Source organism: Astyanax mexicanus, chromosome 1 (genome assembly GCF_023375975.1).
Source record: "Astyanax mexicanus isolate ESR-SI-001 chromosome 1, AstMex3_surface, whole genome shotgun sequence".
NCBI classification, from domain to species: Eukaryota; Metazoa; Chordata; class Actinopteri; order Characiformes; family Acestrorhamphidae; genus Astyanax; species Astyanax mexicanus.
The window spans coordinates 100,195,355-100,220,318 of record NC_064408.1 but is presented as its reverse complement, the minus strand read 5'-3'; the positions used below and the strand labels follow the sequence as shown (position 1 = coordinate 100,220,318).

At 41.7% G+C, this 24,964-nt stretch overlaps 1 protein-coding gene across 4 annotated transcripts in view; it reads left to right on the top strand.

Moving 5' to 3' along the window:
• Positions 1 to 24,964, top strand: part of cnksr2a (connector enhancer of kinase suppressor of Ras 2a) — a 177,036-nt gene that overhangs the window by 18,946 nt on the left and 133,126 nt on the right. For all 4 annotated transcript variants that reach the window (XM_049462856.1, XM_049462835.1, XM_049462846.1 and 1 more), the window contains exon 2: positions 19,384 to 19,547. In XM_049462856.1, the coding sequence (XP_049318813.1) occupies positions 19,384 to 19,547 (164 nt within the window). The remainder of the gene's footprint in view (positions 1 to 19,383; positions 19,548 to 24,964) is intronic.

Here is a 24,964-nt window from a genome sequence, read left to right as displayed (position 1 = left end):
TGTGTGAAGTGTGGAGTATTCTTGGATTTGTGTGGAGTACTATTTGAGTTGTGGAGTGTTCCTGGAGTTGTGTGGAGTATTCTTTGAGTTGTGTGAAGTATTTTTGGAGGTGTTTGGAGTATTCCTGGAGTTGTGTGGAGTATTCTTTGAGTTGTGGAGTTTTTCTGAAGTTGTGTGAAGTGTAGAGTATTCCTGGAGGTGTGTGGAGTATTCTTTGAGTTGTGTGAAGTATTTTTGGAGGTGTTTGGAGTATTCCTGGAGTTGTGTGGAGTATTCTTTGAGTTGTGGAGTGTTCCTAAAGTTGTGTGAAGTGTAGAGTATTCCTGGAGGTGTGTGGAGTATTCTTTGAGTTGTGGAGTGTTCCTGGAGTTGTGTGGAGTGTTCCTGGAGTTGTGTGGAGTATTCTTTGAGTTGAGGAGTGTTCCTAAAGTTGTGTGGAGTGTTCTTGGAGTTGTGTGGAGTATTCTTTAAATTGTGGAGTGTTCCTGGAGTTGTGTGGAGTGTTCTTGGAGTTGTATGGAGCCTGCTTGGAGTTGTAGAGTATTATTGGAGTTGTGTGGAGTTTTCATGGAGTTTAGTGAAGTGTGTGGAGTATAATTGTAGTTGTGTGGAGTTTTCTTGGAGTTTAGTAAAGTGTGTGGAGTATTATTGGAGTTGTGTGGCGTTCCTTGGAGTTTAAGGAAGTGTGGATTATTCTTGGAGTTGTGGAGTGTTCTTGGAGTTGTATGGAGTATTCTTGAAGATGTGTGTGGAGTGGGCTTGGAGTTGTGTGGAGTGTATCATTCTCAGAGTTGTGAGTGGTCTTGGAGTTGTGTGAAGTGTGTGGAGTATTATTGGAGTTGTATGAATATTAACTATTAAACAGTACTATAACGTGTTACCTATAACATTATAAGAGCTAAATTAGCAGGTTGTTGTTTTAGTACATAAAAGTTGTTTTAAACTATTTCCTTTTGTGCTTGGATTCATTTTGACAGTTGTTAAGTTTTCCAACAACAATATGAAATGATTTGGTCTTCCAATTTCACTTTTTAAGGCTGTAAGGTTTTGTCATTTAATCAATTTTCCCTACTAAGCTACAGTGTACACCGGTTACTGAGTAAGCTTAACTTGGACATTTAGCTAGCAGCAACTGTTTTACTGCTAAACCTACAGTGTTTGTGTTAATGTTCCAGTGTAAGTGCCTGTTAGCTAGCTAATTTAAGTTGGTAATGAAGCCTACATTAATGTGCAAGTTAAGCTAATGAGTTAGTTTTGGTAAATTAGCTGTGAGCCCAGTGAACATTTAAGGCACTGGAGCTTTCTAGAAGTCAGTGATGTGTGAAGTAGGAATGTATTTATTATTTTTGAGCAGTTCTCTATAGTTGCTGGTGTTTAGGGGTAATATTAGCAGTAGCGATAGCTGTGCTTTTACTTGAGGATTGAGATGTTCGGTGCTCTTTGCTCTCCTGAAAATGACCACATCCAAGTTCCCAGCCAGCAATTTAACTTCTAATTAAGTCGATTCTCTCTGAAGTAACAGTGCATGTGCTTGAGTGGAATTTTCTAATTCGCTTCTCGCCGCTGCTGAAATAGAGAAATGGATAGGGGGAATGAGAGGCTGAAAGACTTCAGCATATTAATGAGCACACACACACACACACTTTTGTCCCAAACACACAAACACACACAAACATACATACGCAGCACTGTGGTCTGAGCTGCTGCTGCTGCTGCGTTGTCGGGCGGGTGTGTGGGTGTGAGGCTTTTGGCTCTGGGCGACTTTTCCCTCCTGTGAAAGTGTGTAAAAGTGTGTTTATGTGCGGTTAGTGGGTGTAAAGGGTGTGAGTCAGCGCTGAGTCATTCTATAGAAGCGGGCACAGAGGTACAGCTCTCTGCAGTATGGAGAGAGCCATCCAACAAACGGGTACAAATACACACTCCAACAGATCACGCAGCAGACTAGCCACACTGTAGTGTACAGGCTTCACATTAGAATGCTAAGCGATGCTGTCAGCGCTAGGCTACTTCTTCATAAAGCGTGAAAATGCAACAAAGCACATCAGCTTGCCCAAGACTACGATACAGACAAGATATCCCCGATGCAATAATCCCCCAGAGTGCTCAGCAAATATTACAGTAATACCCCCCTTCGTTTTTATAGCTGGCATAAAAACAGATGAGCTGGTTGTAATAGGGTGCTCTCATCAGCTCAGCTTTTTGTGCATTAGCTTGGGTATATAGTTGTGTTGGACAGAAACAGACTGCTAATAATTAAGACTACCTGCTGTTGATACAGCACTCTTTTAAAGAGGCTACCCTACTTTCCTCCCTGGAGATGTTTGTCTTTAGGAAACACTGCTGTCTGCTTACTGGCGATATCCCAGACCAAGTGTTTTTGCTCTATAATCCAATCCAGCTAAATTAATGCTAATAGTAATAGTTCTGCCAGATTAGTGTTTTTATTAATAATACAGCTCAACAACTTGATAAAAAGATTTACAGTTAATTAACACTAGTTTTACACATAAACACAGTTCATATAATGAGACATTCTGAATTGGTTTATTTTGTTAGGTTACAGTTTTTTTTACTTCATAGTTTAATGTCTCACAATCCAGTTTCATATGATATATGCTATATATATGATATATGATACCCTATGAAAAAAATACATCACACACAGTAATCACACAACTGAGCAATAAAAGTAGAATTCAGATATAAATAAAGAATACACACATATTTAGTGTCATGATGGCAGAGTCATGGCCACATAACTAGTACTGCTGGGGACATTAAATAATACTTTAGGTAGGTAAATTACCAAAATATACTTACCTGGTTGTTGTCCTATGGGGGGCTCCCTAGGGAATGGCGGCCATGTTGACTCCTGTTCTTGTAGTTTCCTTGGAGCTCTGGATGTGCTACAAGATGGGCGGGGTAATTCCTTACAGAAACACGTGGGAGAGAAAAGTTTTAATATGTATTAATACTCACCATCTAGAGACATGTCCAAAAATATTGTGGCGGCTCTGGGTTGTGTGTGTGGCTGCCTGCAGGCATGTTTCTGTTCTCCTGTGTGCGAGGATGACAGGGGTGGGGCATCTCCCTTGGGAGGGGTTATGCAGAGAGGGTGGGCACCACTCTGGATCTGCCATCTGGGAGACACACAGCTGGGTTGGTGGCCTTTGGGCCGGTTAGCTCTGTGGTTTTATGGTTTTAGCTCTCCTAGTCTTGTTAAAGACTGTAAGTGAGTGGCAAGCCGGTTCAATAAAGGAGCTGTTGAGTATCCAGCATGAGTCTCATGGGTCTTCCTTCCTCTTCCACGCCACATTTGGTGTCAGAAGTGACCCTGCTGGAAGATATTGAGCTGCTGGCAGGGGAAATCGAACGGCTGAGGAGGAAGACAGCGGACCAACGGACTAGAGGCAAGGCTCTCCAGCGGAGTGGGCTCGGAAATGACGGCCAGCCTCGGAGCAGTCCTGTCGCAGGTTCAGGATGGCTCCGAGCGCGTAATAGCGCACTATAGCCACCGCCTGGACAAGGCGGAGCGCAACTATTGCGTAACGCGCCGGGAACTACTCATGGTGGTCGAAAGCCTTAAACATTTCCGAGCGTACGTGTATGGGGTGCCCTTTCTGCTGCGCACTGACCACGCCTCGCTACAGTGGCTCATGCGTTTCCGCGAGCCCGAGGGCCAACTCGCGTGCTGGTTATCTAGACTCCAGGAGTTTCGTTTTGAGGTTGTGCACCGCCCGGGCCGTGGCCACAGTAACGCGGATGCTTTGTCGCGCCGGCCGTGTGTGGCCGCCGACTGCAAACATTGTGCTCGTGCTGAGGAGAAATCTGCTGAGACCGCACGCTGCGCTGCAATCTCCGGGGATGTTACTGGCGCTGTCGGGGTGGCTCAGGTGTCCGTAGAGCAGCTCCGCGATGCGCAACGGGCGGATCGCAAATTATCGTGGGCAGTACACGCGCTCAGTGCGAACGTCACACCGTCGTGGGGGGAGGTGGTGCCGCTGGGCCCGATTGCTAAGGCGTTGCGCTCCAACTGGGCTAGTTTTAGTTTGTCCGACGGCGTGCTGTGCCATACCTGGGAGGATCCGGCGAACGGGCGGCTCGTTTTTCTGGTGGTGGTACCGCGGGCGCTTAGGGGATCGGTCCTACGGGGAGTTCATGGGTCACCTGGGGCTGGGCACTTTGGTGTCACCAAGACTCTGAAGCGCCTGAGGCAACGCTTCTATTGGCCTGGGTGTAGAACCGACGTGGAACTCTTCGTGCACTGCTGTGACGTGTGCGCTGCCAAGAAGGGCCCCTCGAGGGCGCCCCGCGCCCCACTTCACCCTTACCAGTGCGGCAGCCCGATAGAGCGGGTGGCCGTGGACGTGCTGGGCCCCTTTCCGGTGACGGACTCTGGAAATCGCTTTGTTCTGGTGGCGATGGACTATTTCACGAAGTGGCCAGAGGCCTACGCGGTGCCGGACCAAGGGGCGGTCACTACTGCGGATATCCTGGTGCGGGAGTTCTTTTGCAGATTCGGGGTTCCGGAAGAACTGCACAGCGACCAGGGGAGAAATTTCGAGTCGGAGGTCATGGCGGAGGTCTGCCGCATCCTGGGAATCCATAAGACCAGGACGACGCCCCTTCATCCGCAGAGTGACGGACTGGTGGAACGTTTTAACCGCACGCTGGCGGCGCAGTTGGCCATGGTGTCAGACAAGAACCAGCGTGACTGGGACAGGCACCTGTCGGTAGTGCTGCTGGCCTGTCGCTCTGCTGTGCAGGAGACGACGGGATTCACGCCGGCTCTGCTTATGTTCGGGCGCGAACTGAGGACGCCGGTCTCCCTGGCTTTTGGGGCGCCTCCTGACGGGGGCGGGTACGCTTCGGACACGCCCACTTTTGTCTCGGACCTTATGTCTTCGCTGGAATTAGCACACCGTCTAGCGCGCTCCAACCAGTCTGCTGCCGGACAGAAGCAGAAGCGTGCGTACGACATGCGCTGCTTTGGGGACCCGTTGGCGGTGGGGGAGAGGGTTTGGCTAAATAACCCTCAGCGGAAGAAGGGACTGTGCCCGAAGCTCCAGTCGGCCTCGGTGGGTCCGTGCTTGGTGCTGTCCAGGCTGGGGGAGGTGGTGTATAAGATCCGGTGGGGCAGACGCACTATGATTGTGCACCGTGATAGGCTGGCCCCCTATAGGCCGAGACTGTCGGACACTGTGGACGGTGGTGCGGAGCCCGCCGGCCTTGCACTCGTGCCTGACCTGAACTCTGGCCCTTCGGAGCCGCTGGCAGGCGGTGCCGTGCCCGGCCCCTCCAGGCTGCCGCGGGCACGGAGGCCGTCCGCCTGCCTTAATGACTTTGTTTGCGACTGATTGTAAAAAAAAAATGTTCTGTTGTACACGGGGTTTGTGTTGGGTTGGTGGGGTCGCCGGGACGGCTGACCCTTGGGAGGGGGGCTATGTGGCGGCTCTGGGTTGTGTGTGTGGCTGCCTGCAGGCATGTTTCTGTTCTCCTGTGTGCGAGGATGACAGGGGTGGGGCATCTCCCTTGGGAGGGGTTATGCAGAGAGGGTGGGCACCACTCTGGATCTGCCATCTGGGACACACACAGCTGGGTTGGTGGCCTTTGGGCCGGTTAGCTCTGTGGTTTTATGGTTTTAGCTCTCCTAGTCTTGTTAAAGACTGTAAGTGAGTGGCAAGCCGGTTCAATAAAGGAGCTGTTGAGTATTCAGCATGAGTCTCACGGGTCTTCCTTCCTCTTCCACCCCACAATATGTATGTAAATGTGGTGTGAATAATGTCTGCAATAATGTATGTATTTGTGTTTGTTTGTATATATGTATGTGTGTGTGTGTGTGTGTGTGTGTGTGTATACCTTTAAGGAACCCCTATGCTGTAGTAATGGTATGGCCCAATTGAGGAAGGGGTGGAGCTACAGGTATAAAAGGGCAAGTAGAGACACTTGTGGGGGGAGTCTAAAAAGGAAGGCCTTTTTGAGCCAGTTGTGCCGCTGTGCTTTAGTTTCCTGTACTGCTGAAAGGCAGGATTATTTTGTGTAGGGGACTGAAGGCTAAAATAGCTAGTATTTGCTAGTTAGTCCTGTGTTTATGGTAAGATTTGACTTGTTCTATTTTCCTTTTTGTACAGTCTTTCTTTTCCTATTTTTGTCATTTTTGATTATTAATAAAATCACTTTGGTCTTAGAATTGACTTGGAGGTATTTTGGCTATTTTTACTGTGGCAAATCCTGCTTTCCACTACCTAACACTGACCTGCACTACTACAAGGCCAACCTTTTTTATGTTTAGACAGTATTAAAAATGGAATAGCTAAAGAGCAGAGTGATATACAGGCATCATTATGATATTAAAATTCAGCTATTAATTCAGCTTGGAAAACAGTTAGCATTCAAGCTAACACCTTCTAATCCATACTATGTTTGCTCTCAGCTAACATTAAGCCACTGCTAGGTAATTTTAGCACTCTTTGTAATTAAATGAACGTTTGGGTCAGTGTTCTTAAAAGCATATTGACGATACGAAATTTCATCACAATATTATAAAATACATTGCCTTGCTATAATCCTGAATGTATTTTTTTTTGATTGACCAAAACAAGTATAGTTTTAAATGTGAACCTAATTTGACATTGCAATATAAACATTAGGGCTGTCTGTGAGTAAGTACTTTATTCGAATCACAATACAGTGTTTACAGTTTTAAACATAAGCACAAAGCAAGGCAATTTAATGTGCTTGTTTCAATCAGATAAAATCAGATAAAAACTGTTTTAGTAAAGAAATACACATATTTATAAAATCAGAGGAAAATAAAGGTATAATTTGCATACAGTTAAAACAGTGTGATCTAACAAGTACAGAGTGTTAACTAGTGGTCAGGAGTTAACCATCTATCTGACCAAACTAATACTTAAAAATTGCAAAACAGTATATCACAATTTGATTTTAATATCTGGTAATAGTGTATAATACCAGTGTTTTATAGTCTAAGTTTCCTTAACTTATGGTGTAGCCAGTTCATACAAACCAGTACATGCAAAATACTAGTTAAAGAACAACACCAAAAGAGGACAATCAGGAACAAGCAAGTATAACTGCCATTACCATGCAATTTCCCATAGCTTGTAGTGTAATTTTCTTAATCTATTATGTCTTGAATGTACCTAGTTTATATACAACTCTGGAAAAAAATAAGGGATCACTTAAAATTTTGAGTTTCTTTGATTTTACCAAATTGAAAATCTCTGGCATATAATCAAGAGGAAGATGAATGATCACAAGCCATCAAACCAAGCTGAACTGCTTGGATTTTTGCACCAGGAGTGGCATAAATTTATCCAAAAGCAGTGTGTAAGACTGGTGGAGGAGAACATGCCAAGAGACATTAAAACAATGATTAAGAACCAAGGTTATTCCACCAAATACAGATTTCTGAAACTTCAGAAACTGAAGTGGTCTCTTAATTTTTTCCAGAGCTGTATATGCTGTATATTATTTAAGCATTACTTTTGCTTTTTTTTCATGGCAGTTAGGTAGGTTCACTTCAGCCAGGCTCCATTAATTTATTATGCTTATGTCTTGTATGAGTTTGAGGTTTGAATAATAACTGTCAGGCTGATGTTGGAAGAAAACTTACCTCTAGAAAGCTTGTGATGTCATGAAATTACATAATAAATGTCAGGAAATGACCCAACTGTTACTCTTTTGTTCCGGCTTTCTTTATTTGTACCTACATTTAAGTACCAGTGAGGCTGAGTAAGTATTTTGTATGTACTGATTCATACAGAGAGGTTACACTGTAAGTTAATGGAACTTTAACACTCTTAAACACGGGCTTCCCAGGAGCTAGAACAACCCTTCTTGTGATGCTACTAGTGCTAAAAGGGTGAAGCATGTATTATCTAGTCACAGGAAGCCAGACACTACTTTGTATAACATCATTGAACAGCTAAACACATTCAGAGGAGAGCACTAACTGCTAGTTGTGTAACTCCAGCTTACAGACTCCTGATCACCAGTGTTTTCTCTCTGCTGATGAATATAATTCTAGTGTTTCAACTTTCAGCTGTTTGCCCATCTAATCAGACGCTGATTAGAGGCCATTCTGTTCAACAACACACTTGACCAGACTTCGCTAACCTTTCTGTCACAAACACACACACAGATACATGATTTCTGTACCATCACGGGGGGTCCGTGGAGGACATGGGTGGTGTTCTGACCCATAGTGTGAATGTGTGGGAGTTCACGGGCGATTCACAGGTATGTTAGTCCTCTCTTTGTGTGCTGTGCGGGGCGTGCGTGGGTGTGTGTAATAGCCGGGCTAGCGGGGCTTCTGGATCCGGCTTTTTGTGTCCATACAAGAAAGCCCTCGCTAATAGCAGGGTTCAAGCGCACTTCTAGGGTTTCCCTTCGGCTCAGCGCAGGCACTTGGGGCTTTTAGTCTGTCGCTACGGCAACCATCTACATAGTGGTGGTGGATAGGAGCCATAGGTAGCTCTCCAGAACAGGGCCGGAGCATTAAATGGACCTTGAACGGCTCGAGAACGGTGCTGCCAAGCTCTGCTTTTCAAATATCTAACTAGACTAGCCTTTAGAAAGTTCTCTCTCTCTTGGAGAACTTCACACCAATTACATCACCAAGTTTGGTTTGCAGAACACACAAACAGCTGAGATTCTCATCTCCCACAACAAGGTGACTTGACTACACAAACTGCTTGAATAAGACAAATATCATTAAAGGTCAGCAAGACTATCAAAGAGACCATTTTGGGCTTTGTAACGAGGCAAGAGCTTTACATTCCACTTCTCATTGGCGGCAGAGGAACCAGCTGAGAGGATCAAGTTCTTGTGAGTGCACTGACAACCTCTTCTGGTCCTGGAACTTTTCCTCCATAGTGAAGAAGGCAGCTCTTCTTCTCAAGAAGATTTTAGAGAACCAGCAGTCACAGTCCTATCCTCAACTACTTCTACAGAAACATCATAAAAAGCATTCTGGCCTACTGATGGTTGGGTGACTGTATTTAATCACAGACCTGTACTCATATTCATACTCATACTCATACCATGCCTTGTTTAACATGTGCAGCATGTGGTTTTGCATTGTGCTGTTGTAAAATGCAGGGTCATCCCTGCAAAAGATTTTTGTTTTGATTAGTTTCTCAGGGAGACGTCTGTGAAAATTATGTCACACTTCTACTCAGTGATAAAACGCTTGCATCCAGACTGCAATTGAAAAAACAGGAGGACCAGTGAATTTTTTGTCTCTCTTGGTCACGTGACATCGCGTTCAGTAGCTCCTCCATTTCCACTTGCTGTTATGATTATGTGGATGGTGCGTGGCAGGGGACAAATAGCTATTTTATTAAACGCAAGGTGACAGAGATGTGACTCTGGACAGGACTAAAATTACCAGAGGACCACGGAGTTCAGTGAAAAACAGTAGATAATTATTCTGCCTGTAATCTTCTCAGAGGGTGTCTGAGAAAAACATGCACATGGTCATTCCGGATGGGAATTAAATCACAGAGGTCCCCCCTGAGAAACTAATCCCCTCCGCATAGGGCTTAAGGGTGCTTTTTCTCACTCTTTTTTTGGTCCAAACTTTTGAACTATTCAGTTTAGTCCGAACCAAAGAAGCAAGTGTGAAAGGGATTTGGTCTGGCAAAAAAAAGTGGTCTTAGTCTGGATCTGCTGAACCTCGGTCCGGTTCTGCTATGCTGTGAAATCTCTTGAAAGATGGTTTAGACTTTCAGATCAATAATAATAAGCAGTTGAGGCTTTCTTTGAACAAACTAGAGGAACAAAGAAATCTGACTCTTGGCATGAACCCATGTCACCCAGCAGTATGGGCACAAATGTGTAGACTGGGAATTTATCTATTTACTGTAACAGTAGATTGATGCACTGTGAATTAAATGACAAGACAAGACAAGGAAAGACAAGTTTTTGATGTACAGCACATTTCATAAACAGAGGTCATTGCAAGTGCAGCAGGTGGTGGTGGAGAGCTCAACATCGACAGACTAAAACAAATGTTACAAAGGTAAAATTAAGATTTTATTGATTTTGCTCTGTTAACAGTTGTTTTTCAGAGAGGATAGGAAGCCACAATAAAATGAAAACAGTGAAATATACTAAATGCCCTTTAATCAACACCCATATTAACATAGTTGTACAAATGTAGATAGATATTGCCATAAGTATAGAACCCTCTGGAGCTATAGATTAAAAGATTGGCACCATGCCTGATGCCAGAGGAGAATAAAGTTGTCCCTTATTAAGCTCTAGAGCTCTAGAAGAACTGGGTTCTCTGCAATGTTGGTGCTCCATCTAATACTTGTGAGATAAGTTGGGGAGTTGGTAATCAAATCATGATGATCCTGCAACACTTTTGTCGCACAATGCAATCAAATCTTCACAGCAATTCTCCAAAATCGTGTCGTAAAAAACTTTACTTCAACGTTTTTTTTGTAATTCTCTTGATTTCACAAGGTTATGAACAGATGTATGGTACTTTTGTCCACATACAGTTAGGCCAATAAATATTTGGAAATTGACACAATCTTCGTGATTTTGGATGAAATGATAATTTTTAATACTTTTGTAGGGAATCCTTTGCAGGCAATGACTCATTAAGTGGAACGCACATGTTCATGATGTCTTGTATTTATGGTAGACTAAAATACTGATACCCCTACTTTCTGGAGAGTGTTCTTTACTTGGGTGGATGTTTTGAAGAGATTTTTCTTCACCATGGAAAGGATTCTGGCATCATTCCCTAATGTTGTCTTCCGTAGCCATCCAGGACTTTTTGACTTACTGAGTTCACTACTGCGCTCCTTTTTTCCAGAATGTCCCAAACTGTTGATTTGGCCACTACTAACATCTCTGCTATCTCTCTGATGGATTTCTTCTTTTTTCAGGATAATGATGGTCTGTTTTATTTTCATTGAGAGCTCCTGTAACCGCATGTTGTGGGTTTATAGCAACAAGTTCCAAATGCAAATGCCACTGTTCTGTCGAATTGTCCTACCTTGTTGAACCGTGCTGCCCTAATGTATATTTAACTGTAAAAATACAAACTATTTTAAACTTTTTTTTTTTTAAACTATTTTAGGGCATGTACCCAGTGAAATTCCAGTAGATCTACATTATTAGATTTGGATTGCATAAATCATTGTATCATGGCAAAGTTATGGCACATATATAGCTCATTACAAACTGCTTTTGTATTTATTTATAATAATTGTTGCAATTTCTAGTTTCTGTTTACACTTTTGTGCAATGACAGTGCGTCCAGTGCGTTGTTTAATGCACATAAACCGCCCTAAAACAGATTAATTATAAATACAAAACACGAGAAATAATTAAATTGTGTAGGTCAGCGCATGCGCAGTACCTTTGGGAAGCATGTATCGATGGGTAGGACAATTCGGCAGAACACCACATCTGGTTTAGGTACAGACCTTTTACCTGCTTAACTGATAATAGACAAGGGAAAAGCACATAAAATGGCTTTTGAGATTACTTTTGAGCCCCTGAAATGAGGAAGCTTTTAGAAAAATGGTTGGATATTTTTGCTCAACCTTTTGAATTAAACCTGAAAGTCTACACTTCTGTTGCATCTCAGTTATTTCATTTCCAATCCAATGTAGAGTCATGCAGAGCCCAAATCATGAAGATTGTTTCACTGTCCAAATATTTATGGGCCTAACTGTGGTTTAAATCTGTTAAAGAGCAGAAAACAACACTGTAGATACAAATAACAGAATAAAATAGAATCATTGTGTAATGGGCTGACGTCTAATCAGCTACCTGTTAGTGTGCAGTCTGTGCCAGCACTGGTGGGTGTTGTAGGAGGAGGCTTCTGTTTATAGACTCTCTGTTCTAAATCTGTGTGTTTTATGATGCCCACTGTTGGTCAGTGTTCTAGATGTGCTGACGATGCCTGTGATATACTCAGACAATTGATCACAATAACGATAACCTGTCATCACATTGCCCCATTGTCCTATTATTTAATATGAATAATGCTCTGTAGCAAAGTGAATGTATTTATTCTGTTCCACTGAAAGTGTGTGTGTGTTTGTGTGTGTGTGTGTGTGGAGCGAGGGAGGCCATGGTTTAGACTCTGAGAGCAGTAAATTATGTCCCGGGTGCGTTAATAATCCACCACTGAGATGAATTAATCTCACACTGCTTGGCCAGGAGTAGGGGGCATTTTAGTCCCAGGTGACAGAATCTTCAGCAAAGCTCCCTCTTAGTGTGTGTGTGTGTGGAATAGAGAGAGAGAGAGAGAGAGAACGAGAGTTTATTTGCTCTCTTTATGTCTTTTCTCCGTGTCCTGATCTGTATGCTGTGTATCTGGATAGCAGTGTACTGACAGTGATAAATGATGCAGATTAACACTGCACTTTCACAAGGTCTCTCTCTCTTCCTCTCTCTCCCACTCTACATTTTGACTTTCTCTCCCTCTCTCTCTCTAGGTCTTCCTCTTTCTATTTAATATACTCTTAAATGTATTCTCTTTCTCACTTTCTTTTCTCTCTCACTCTTTTCCAAGTCTCACAAATGTTCTTATTTTTATGTTTTGGTTCTCTCTGTCTTTCTACTTTCCACTATCATTCTCTTCTTTTACACATTAACTCTCTCTCTCTTCCTCTCATTTTTCCAGTCCCCCCTTCATCCATTTATTTTACATTTGTATGATCTAGCTTCCCCACTTCCTCTGTTTTACTGAAGAGGATAAAATACTTTTAAATAAGGAAATACCAGGAATTTTATTGGGATGTATTGGTGTCAGTTTTATAGAATTTTCCGCAGAATATTCTTTACCGCATGTAGTGTTGCTTTGTCAGTAAAAACAGTACAATACTCCATTTATTTAGTACAGGTACTTTAACCCAATCAGCACCAGGTCACACTTTTGACACACAAATGACACCTTTTCATCTTCTCAGCTTAATAACTCAAGATAACTAACAATTAATAACTTACTTAATGCTTCAATACATCAGTATAAACCATATGTATGGCTAAGAAATAAGAAATCCTACTGTTTCTAAAATTTGCAGCTTCTTCATTCTTCAGTGAGGATCTGTAATTAATCTATTGTGAAAAAAAAAAAACTTAATAGTAACTAGGCATGTCCCAGTCAGTTGACACAGAGACCCAGCCCCGATCCGATACATTGGTGATGCAGAAAAAAAAAGAAATAAAACATTCAAGTTGTCCCGTAAGTTTATTAAAAATAAATGTTAAATTATTATTGAAACAATGGTATCAAAATGTACTATTGTTTTCACAAAATAAACTTGTACTAAGTTGCTGTATACATTTATTTCCATTAAAATGTGCAATTTTTTTTAAAATGTTTATAAAATCAAATATAAGACAGAAATAGCAGTTCTCTAAACAGTTCTCTAAATACACAGAGGCAACTAATTAAAAAAACTGTTAACTTGCATCTTACAAAATTTTGTTTAAAAATGATAGTTTAATATTTTTTAAACAATGTTTTAAACTATGTATAGTTTACAGATGTCCCAAGTCTCCCGAAAGTTGCGGGAGTCTACCAAATATCAATAACGGCTCCCTGATGCCCATAAGTCAGATAAAATCTCCCGCAATCTTGCGTGTGCGCAGGCGACACACACTCTTTTCCTTAATCGTTTGTGAAAGAGAGGGAGAGAAAATCGCTCCCCTTGTGTGCATATTCATGAAGCGCATGCAAAACAGAGAGGTTCTGATTGGTGTGTTCTCTGTAAAGAGTCTGTGAGTCAGACAATCAGGGTTTTTTATGTAGGTGGGCAGTGTTTTTTTCCCTTCCTGGAAGGGATGCGTTCAGGAGCATCATGACTCCCATCAAAACTCATTTCACCTCTGACTACTATATACTATATCCATGTCTGGTAAAAGTAACAAACAATGAAAGTCTTGCCCACTGTACAGTTTGTAATAGTGATTTTAGTATTACCTACGGGGGACTAAATGATTGCAAAAGACATGCTGAAAGTGAGTTAATGAGTTAATGTGACTATACATTGGGGGTGGGACCAAGTCCAGGTCTGGGGTACCTCCCTGAAATAAATTTTTCAACTTGGGATCTCTGCTATATGCATACCTACATGTATTGTGATATCAGTGTTTTTGCCCTTCCCTAGTTTACACCTCCTCTGTGATTTATCCTTCACTCACTCTCATTCAATCTTTTACTGTCTTCATCTCTCTCTCTCGCTCTCTCTCTCTCCCTCTCTCTCTCTCTCTCTCTCTCTCTCTCTCAGGGAGCGGCCCCTTTACTCACTCACACTGCCTGCACTTGTGAAGCTTCCAGACAGAATTAACAGCCAATTAACGCACTGTTAACGACCCCACCGCACACAAACACACACATACACACCCTCACACACTTACACATACACATACATGGCATTAGCAGAAAGCACTAATCACCATAAAGCCACTGATCGTCAGCAGTGTAACACAAACAGTGAATTAAGCCTCAGTAGGCATACAGAGTAATGGCCTAACACCCCAAGCGGCCATTAGTTAGAGAGCTGAGCATTATTTGGGGCCAGTGTTGAGCGTTATCTGTTCTACAGCTAATCTCCGGTTTAATGGATGCAGTTTAGACTCTCGTTCTCATCTCTTACAGAAATGACTGACTATTACAGACCAGATTAGACCACAAGGATGAGCTCCAATAATGGCTACACACACACACACACACACACACGTGCGCACACTCTGCAAGGGTCTGTGACATGCCTTATGCTGGGTGAACAGTTGCAGTGGGCGTTTGGTGGAGATATGGAGGCATTAAACAGACTGACAAGAATGCCAAGGGCTGACAAATGCCGTCTGTCAGTGTGTATGCTCTGCGACTGCGACCGACTGTGCCGACTGTGTGTATGTGCAGTAATGGAGTAGTGTGTGTGTGTGTGTGTGTGTGTGTGTTGCTGCATTTGTGCGTGCCTAACACAGTTGTGGCACACTGACTGATGTCTTTTATGAAACTGCAGAGCCAAATTAAGATCACTCCCTCCCCCAGTTCCCCTGTTCCTCATTCCCTCTCTCTCTTCCGCTCTTTCTCTAGCTAACTCTGGGTTCTCCTACCTTCTCGAGTTCTAGTATTACGCACACATTCATTTGGCTGCACTCTTAGCCTTGTGCATAGTGACAGTAGCTTCATTAGTTTGATTTATGTGTGCTTTCCAGCACTTTTCTGAGCCGTACAGTACCTGGGGGCAGTGCAAAAAACTTTTCTTATTGGGTTTAGGAAATAGCGGTGAATGAGCTCCCACTCTTAAGTGTGCTGGACAGGAGTTACCAGTACAGTGTTTGTTTAAAAAAAAAAAAAAAACTTCTGCCTTTTTTCTTGTGTTTTATTTTACCCTGAAATTGACCTGTACAACTGGTGCTGTTTTACACCATTTTACACCCATTCTAATACATTTCTAATGGATTTAGCTGATATACAGCTCTGGAAAAAATTAAGAGAGCACTTCAGTTTCTGAATCAGTTTCTCTGATGTTGCTATTTATAGGTATATGTTTGAGTAAAATGAACATGTTTGTTTTATTCTATAAACTACAGACAACATTTATCCCAAATTTCAAATAAAAAAAGATAATTTAGAGCATTTATTTGCAGAAAATGAGACATGGCTGAAATAACAAACAAAATGCAAAGCTTTCAGACCTCAAATAATGCAAAAAAAGTTCAGAAAACAATATTTGGTTAAATAACCCTGGTTTTCAATCACAGTTTTCATGCATCTTGGCATGTTCTCCTCCACCAGTCTTACACTCTGCTTTTGGATAACTTTATGCAACTTATGGTGCAAAAATGCAAGCAGTTCATCTTGGTTTGGTGGCTTGTGATCGTCCACCTTCCTTTTGATTATATTCTAGAGGATTTTAATTTGGTAAAATCAAGGAAAAATATCATCATTAAGTGCTCTTATTTTTTTTATTTCCAAAGCTTCAGATACTATATATTATACCGATTGCTGAAGTTACTGCAGTTTTTGGACAGTTCCGTTGCTAAAATTTGGACTATCCGAAGCAGATCCACATGAACCTATTGGCAACATGCCTAATGTCATGCCAGGTGTGGGCTGAAGGAGTGTAACACCCCCAGCACTGAGCTGTGGAGCAGTGGCACTGTGTTCTTTGGAATGATGGTGCTCCATCCAATACTTTTGGGATGAGAGAGGAAGTTAAAAATAGACCCTTTAAATTATGATTCCATTACTGGCTGGCACAACGTTGCACACAAATTACACAAAGTTTGATGGCATTGAGGTTATTCTCTAAATGAATCAGAAAAAATGTTGACGAGTGCATTTTGAAGTAGCATGGTGCTGGTGATATTTGGTGTTTGTTTTTGAGCTGGACAGCGGCACTGGCTTGGACAGAGAGTTGCTGATGAGGCAGAATGCATTGATTGGGAGAGCAGCAGTAACTAGATGTTTTCAGCTCCAGAACTTTACACAGATCCTCCTGTCTGTCCCTTTTCAGCTTTATCTAGGGCCAGTGTATATTTTGTATATAGTTTCACTATAATAAAAGGAGCTGCATTTGGATTAGTATTAGGAGGACACCTGTTAAAAGAAAGTCCCATTGGCTGTTTAATCTAGACATATTTAAAAAATAATGGATGATGAATGAGAAAATTAGAATTGTGTTGGGACATGATACGTCCCAGACCACAATCACCTGAATATTGACTTCACCTGATTCACTCACTATATATACCCCTTCACTTCACAGCCACCCTGCCAGGAATTTGATTGGTTCCGTCTGTTTACCGCTCAGATTTTTGCCTTGCCCTCTGATACTGCCTTGCTCTGTTTTGACCTGGACTGTCTCACTCTGCCTGTTATTGACCACTATTTTGGATTGTCACTTTTCACTAAATCCTCTTCATTTTATCTGCACATTTCTAATCCCTGCCTGACCCTGACAAGGTGATAGCTTAGAAAATGGACTGATATTTAATATCTCAATCTGATATATTTGATATATTTAAATTTGTGCTAGTCATAGCCACATGCCCACAGCCTTCCAAATAGAAAATCCCATTCACTTGTATCCAATCAACTAGTCATTTGCACTCTTACTATGTAAGTATTGCCAAGCTGTACCTGTTGCACAGTTTACATGTGACTTTCTTGTGTATGAATTCTGGAATCCAGCTTTGTCTTCTGGTCACCTGTGTGGTTAGCTTTTTTGGTTTGTCTCCTGATCGTGGTAGTATGTTGACCTTTTATATAGCCTTGCCCATGTCTGTTTTGATTGCCTCTGTGGTGTTGCTAATTTTATATACTGTGCACACACACACACACACATTCTTACTGTATGTTTATTAATTTTGAGTTTTTTGACTAAATTAATGCAAAATTGATACACATCGGATACAAGATATTCACACACCCACGTAAGTTGAATTGATTTATCTGTGCCAATGGTTCCAATATGTCTTACACTCTCCAAGGTTGAGACCTTTTAACTTATTTCTTTATACCATAGAGACATAAAATGCCCTCCTATTCTTTTCTTGAGAACCAAAATCTCTATTTTTGTTACCTTGCTGGTGTCAGTTCCTGTCATAAAAACAAACAGCTAAGAGTCAGAAGTGCAAGCTTGATACTATCAGTGCAGAAAGAAAATTAAATGCAAATATAATTCAGTACATAACTTTGTAATTAACGATGCAGTTAGGTACCTAATCAGCTCATTAACATCTCCTCCCTGAGTGGGTTGAAGTGTGTTGGAGCCGGAAAACACTAAAGTATGCAGGACAAGGGGAACTCTGGGACCAACTCTGGGAACAGTGCTGTGAACCTGTGTCTTAGAAAAAACAAATATGAACCTTTTGATGTGAGAACTTATAGAACTTTTGTAACTGATGTTATTTAATGTTAAGAACCTTTTTAAATGTAAGCTTAAGGACTGTGGATGGAACTTCACATACTGTAAACATTCTATATCAAAGGCAACTGTCTTGTCACTCACTGTCGCAGTGATGGACGTGTAAGATGGACAGGATGAATGTAGTGATCACTGGTGTGTCGATGGTGTGTAAAGCCAGTGTGGAAGTGTGTGGTGTTGTTGCTGAGATGGGACTGAGATGGAGGATGTTTACAGAAGGCACTGAGGGCTTCCTGCTCCTCTTTTCCCCCCTCTTCAAAACTGAGCTTTTAGAAATTCATACAGTATTGCAAATCGTGACAAAACATTTTTTTTTCATTTTATTAAAATTTTTTATCCTATTTTCTCCCCAATTTACACGGCCAACTACCCAACCCACTCATTAGCACTCCCCTATCTCTATTAATGCCTTAACACCAGGAAAGTAAAGACTAACACATGCCTCCTTTGATACATGTGAACTCAGAGGAAAGCACAACGACTCGGTTCTGATACATCAGCTCACAGATGCCCTGTGCTGAGCACCATCATCTTTTCGAGTGATGAGGGAAAAGAATGCCATCTACCCTCAGGGCTCCGGTAGCTGTTGGCAAGCTACATAAACAGGATTCAAACCGGCGATCTTCTTATCATAGTGGCAGCGCTTAGCATGCTAGACCACTAGCAGTATTTTTTTTCAGATAATATTTCCTTACACCCTTAATAGAGGGTAGAATTTTCTTCACTTCCCTCATTCAGTTCTCAGACCAGTCCAGTAGAGCATTTTTGATGGGAAAGTTAGAAGGTTACACTATGGCTAAAGCATGTAACACACCCGAGACCAGCTATTATTACAAACAATTCTTTTTTATTTGTGTCCTCACCGCTCACTGACTTATACTGACTTATGACTGAAGCCAAACCATTGCCACTGTTTGGGTTTCATTTTGCCAACTGGACCAGAAAGTGGTCACATCTGTGTTTGTATGTAGAAAAGCGGATATATGATTATGGTTGGACTTTGGTGTACTTACAGCTTTGTTTAGCAGCTTTTACATTTTTCCCATGTTTTGGTCAATTCCTGATGTCAAAATAAATATCATGAACCTAACATCATGTCCTTCTCAAATTTCTAATTGTGTTATTTTTTGTGCACAATTCCAACATGTATTCCCTGCTGCTTTTTTTTAGCAGTCACATCAGTCACACAGTATATATGTGAATGTGCAAAAGGCAGAATGCAGTACATGCAGTTTCACTTAAATTCAGTTAAACATCGTGCTACAACTTGCTTGATACAAAAGAAAGATTTGCTCTCATTTTCCATAAAATATCTACCAGAGGCAGATCATATCTGTTCACTGTCATTTTTTACTCCAACTGGAGTCCATTATTATTATCATGACAGGTTGGATCATTGAGAAATCAGATGAAATAGTCTTTTCTCCTTTCTCCTTCCCTGCAGGGCTGGATGACTGTCTGCAGCAATACATTAAAAACTTCGAGCGAGAGAAAGTGGGTGGAGACCAGCTGTTACGGATCACCCATCAGGAGCTGGAAGACCTGGGTGTGTCCCGCATCGGCCATCAGGAGCTCATCCTGGAAGCTGTGGACCTCCTATGTGCTCTGGTAAGAAGAAAGTCTATGTTCCACGCATAGTTTCTGATTTATTTATAAGCCACTCGAAAGATTTGCACAAGCATATTTTTTTCATTAATAGCTGAAATGTGTTGCTTTGAAGTAATAAAACATATCAATCCTGCTTAAAAAATTTATAAACCTTTCCTAACCTTTAAAACGCTTTTATTGTGGCCATGTCCGTCTCTGCAACATCCTCGCAGGTTCAACTGTGCTACAGCTGTGGACTTTTGTAAACAGACATATAATAATAATACATACAATAATACCGCCCCCTGGTGACGTCTAGCCATCCCCGCCATCAGAGGCACACTGCTGCAGCTGCTAGTCGGAGGGACGAATATCTGTGTTGCATCAGCTAATGCTAACTAACTAGCTAGCTAAGCTAAAGTTAGTCAGTTAACGAGCTAGACAGAGAGGTAGAATTACTGTTTACTCTATTAGTTTTAGTTGTTTAAATGATTAGACTAGCTAACTTGCCTGATCAGATTGGGGGAGAGTGGGACAGAGTGGGTTAGTGTAAGGTAGAGTGGGTAACAGTGAGGTAGAGTCAGGTAGAGTGGAGCAGAGTATGGAAGAGTGGGGCAAAGTAAGGTAGAGTGAGGTAGAGTGAGGCAAAATGGGTTAGAGTGAGGTAGGATGAGGTAGAGTGGAGTAGGATGAGGTAGATTGGGGTATAGTGGGGCAGAGTGGGTTAGTGTGAGGTTGAGTGGGTTAGAGTGATGGAGAGTAGGGTTAGGGTAGGGTTGAGTGGATTAGGGTTAGGGTAGGGTTGAGTGGATTAGAGTGAGGTAGAGTGGGTAAGAGTAGGTTTTAGTGGGTTAGAGTGAGGTAGAGTAGGGTTGAGTGGGGTATAGTGAGGAAGAGTAGGGTTAAATGGGTTAGAGTAAGGTAAAGTTGGGTTGAGTGGGGTAGAGTGGGTTTGTGTCCGGTAAAGTGGGTAAGAGTGAGGCAGAGGAAGGTAGACTGGGTTAGTGTGAAGTAGAGTGGGTTAGAGTGAGGCAGATTAAGGGAGAGGTAGATTGGGGTAGAGTGGGTTATAATGACTTAGGATGAGGTAGAGTGGAGCAGAGTGAGGTAGATAAGGTTAGAGTGGGGTAGAGTGAGATAGATGAGGTTAGAGTGAGGTAGAATGAGTTAGAGTGAGGTTGAGTGGAGTAGATGAGATAGATGAGGTAAGAGTGAAGTAGAATGTGTTGTAGTATGGTAGAGTGAGACAGATAAGGTTAGAGTAAAGTAGAGTGAGGTAGAGTGAGATAGATAAGGTTAGAGTGAAGTAGAAAGGGTTAGAGTGAGGTTGAGTGGAGTAGAGTAAGGTAGATAAGGTTTGAGTGGGGTAGCGTGAGATAGATGAGGTTAGTGTGAATTAGAGTGGGTTAGAGTGAGGCAGATTAAGGGACAGGTAGATTGGGGTAGAGTGGGTTATAATGAGTTAAGATGAGGTAGAGTGGGGCAGAGTGGGTTTGTGTAAGGTAGAGTCGGTTAGAGTGAGGTAGAGTGAGGTTGAGTGGAGTAGAGTGAGGTAGATAAGGTTAGAGTGGGGTAGAGTGAGATAGATGAGGTTAGAGTGAAGTAGAATGGGGTGGAGTGAGGTAGAGTGAGACAGATAAGGTTAGAGTAAGGTAGAGTGAGGTTGAGTGGAGTAGAGTGAGATAGATGAGGTTAGAGAGGGGTTGAGTGAGGTAGAGTGAGGTTGAGTGGAGTAGAGTGAAATAGATGATGTTAGAGTGGGGTTGAGTGAGGTAGAGTGAGGTTGAGTGGAGTAGAGTGAGATAGATGAGGTTAGAGTGGGGTAGAGTGGGGTTGAGTGAGGTTGAGTGGAGTAGAGTGAAGTAGATAAAGTTAGAGTGGGGTAGAGTGAGATAGATGAGGTTAGAGTGAGGTAGAATGAGTTAGAGTGAGGTTGAGTGGAGTAGAGTGCGATAGATGAGGTTAGAATGAAGTAGAATGGGGTGGAGTGAGGTAGAGTGAGACAGATATGGTTAGGGTAAAGTAGAGTGAGGTAGAGTGGGGTAGAGTGAGATACATGAGGTTAGAGTGGGGTAGAGTGAGGTTGAGTGGAGTAGAGTGAGATAGATGAGGGTAGAGTGGGGTTGAGTGAGGTAGAGTGGAGTAGAGTGAGATAGATGAGGTTAGAGTGGAGTAGAGTGAGATAGATGAGGGTAGAGTGGGGTAGAGTGAGATAGATGAGGGTAGAGTGGGGTAGAGTGAGATAGATGAGGGTAGAGTGGGGTAGAGTGAGATAGATGAGGTTAGAGTGGGGTTGAGTGAGGTTGAGTGGAGTAGAGTGAGATAGATGAGGTTAGAGTGGGGTTGAGTGAGGTTGAGTGGAGTAGAGTGAGATAGATGAGGTTAGAGTGGGGTTGAGTGAGGTTGAGTTTAGTAGAGTGAGATAGATGAGGTTAGAGTGGGGTTGAGTGAGGTTGAGTGGAGTAGAGTGAGATAGATGAGGTTAGAGTGGGGTAGAGTGAGGAGTGGGGTTGTGTGGAGTTGAGTGAGATAGATGAAGTTAGGTTAAGAAAGAATGCATTAGAGTGGGGCAGAGTGAGGTAGAGTGAGGTAGAGTGAGGTTGAGTCCACAGTGAACACTCACACCAAACTATTTTAAGGGAAAATGACTGCAGCCAATCCAAGTGCCAAAAACTTGTCCTTGAGGAGAATAAATAATTCTAGGATCTTTATTTATTATGCTTCACATTTCTGTCCCTATCAGACACCCCTGATATATTCTAATAGAACAAGCTAAAGTCATTGTGTAAAATGCAGCAACAAATACACAAAAAAGAAAAATCAGCATGCATTATTAGTGTGCTATCGATTATAACAGTAACTTCCATCCACTGATAGAGATTAAAAGAAAAAGTGAAAGATGAAAGAAAAGCATTCAGATGTACAGGACAGGGAGTCCCAGTGCTTAGTAGTCACAGTAAATCTGGTGCTGTGTTTTATAAATCTGACCCATAACTTTACTTAAAGATCCTTTCAAGAACCCATTTTTATGATGTGCAGTGGGTGTAAAAATCAGTATTCAACAAGGAAAGAGTCACCATTCACAATTAATCTATGAGACTTTTAATATGTAGGACTGTTACATATCCGTACATATGAGCGTCAGAAATACAGAGAGATGTCCTCCTTTTTATGTGAATGCTCAGTTTGTTTCAGAAATGCACTAACTGTTCCTCTATTGTTCTTTGTTGCATCGTGTGACCAGTGTTGGTAACGAATTTGACCCCAGAGCAGCAACATGGCTCGTTTTTTAAATGTGCCTGGTGCATTGCTTTGCCTTGAAGTCACGTTGAGAGAATTTGCATGCATATTGTCTAGAGGAAAAAAATGGAAAACATCTCATTCCCACCGAAAAAATATTCCAAAAACACACAAAAAGGTTGTAATTTTACTGATGTTAAAAACAGTCAGCTACCCGTGTAAACAAGAATATGAATAATTTATGCATTTTCTAAAAGCCTACAAATTGAATAGTGTTATAAAACCAATAAGAAGTCTCTGTAAACAATATAAAAAGGCATTATTCAGAAAAGAATACAATTGCTTGTACAAAGAATCCATTTTCTATATAAACCTTTTCCCATCTGCACTCAAAGTAAAATGACCTATAACACACATTCAGCCCCATTGTGGAAAATATTTTATAATATTTTACCCAAAATGGCAGCTGTATAATGTCATTGATGTAGGTAGACAATATGGCAAAAGTGCTACTCACTATACCACCTGACATTTTTGTGATATAAAAGACAGATATTCTTTGATTTGCCAACAATTTAAATCAGTAAAAGGTCAACAGAAATTCAGTAGTGTCTTTTTTACAAAGCGAAAACAAACAGTAATGAATCCAAAGGTGTCTAATTGACTTAATAAAATAAATGGACAATAATTTACTAGCAAATAAGATGCAACCAAAAGCAAAATTGTTCTTTAAAACTGTAATAATAGCAAACGAGCATGAAGTAAAAACTAAATCAAAACCGGGAAGTGACTATCAAAATAGAATGACAAAGTTAATCCTGAAAGAAAAAAAAACAATATGCAAAAACAGTGAAGCACACACTACAAAAAGTTGGCAAAACTTTGCAAAGCAGATAAAAACAGACAGGTTTATTAGTAGTAGGGACGGTGACCAGTGAAGTCAGAAAGCAGGGAATTATGGGAGTTGTAGTGAGTGGACTCAATGGAGGCACGTAGAGCGCATGGAAACATGACATAAAAAGTTAAACCAGTACAATTTAAGAATTTACATGTTTTGGATAGAAACTTTACACTGACTTAAAACCTCTAAAGTTTCTTTTTAATGGTGTGGCTTGGCTTTTTTTCCTGTTAAAAACAAGAACTTAAATAATATTGAGTTTGTTCTTTTGCTGCCTTCCTGTTAAAACCAAGCCCATCCCTCGTAAATCATGTAAGTTTAAATAGTTGGTTAATAAACTTTATGTAAAGTATATGTCTGTGCCTGCCAGCATGACAGTGTGTTAACCATGAAAAATGGTGTTATGAGGGAGGAACATGCCTAAAGTCCCTAATCTCAGTCTAGTATCCTATAAATACAAACACTAACTTGTTGACATGTTCACATAAAGTCTTTGCAACCCATCTCCACCCTTTCTCTTTTTAACTCTGTCATCTCCTCTTTCTGACTCTGCTTATCACAGAGTAAAGCCTAGTGCAGGCGAGTCCAAACTTTTTTTGTTGGGGGCCAGAAGGAGAAATATATTTGAAGTCACGGGCCACAGACTCTGTAATAAAACAAATAATGAAATATACCACTTTAAATAATACATTTTCCTGATTACTTTCATTTAAACACCATTATACTTGACTTACTATCTTTATCTTTGACAGTGTTGTGTAAACTAAGATTTTTCAAATTGATGTTTAATTTTATGATGTCCCTTAATATTAAACTCCTTAATTACGGCAACTTTTAGACTCTTTTGCCCGTTTTTCTGCGCTACAACTGAGCACTCTCTCCGCTTTTAGACTCTTTTGCCCGTTTTTCTGCGCTACAACTGAACACTCTCGCCACTTTTAGAATATTGGCCCGTTTTTCTGCGCTACAACTGAGCACTCTCTCCGCTTTTAGACTCTTTGGCCTGTTTTTCTGCGCTACAATTGAACACTCTCCCTGCTTTTAGACTCTTTGGCCCATTTTTCTGCGCTACAACTGAGCACTCCCTCTGCTTTTAGACTCTTTGGCCCGTTTTTCTCCGCTACAACTGCGCACCCTCTCCGCTTTTAGACTCTTTGGCCCAATTTTCTGTGCTACAAATGCGCACCCTCTCCGCTTTTCGATTCTTTGGCCAGTTTTTCTGCGCTACAACTGAGCACTCTCTCAGCTTTTAGACTCTTTGGCCCGTTGTTTTGTGCTACAACTTCACTCTCGCCGCTTT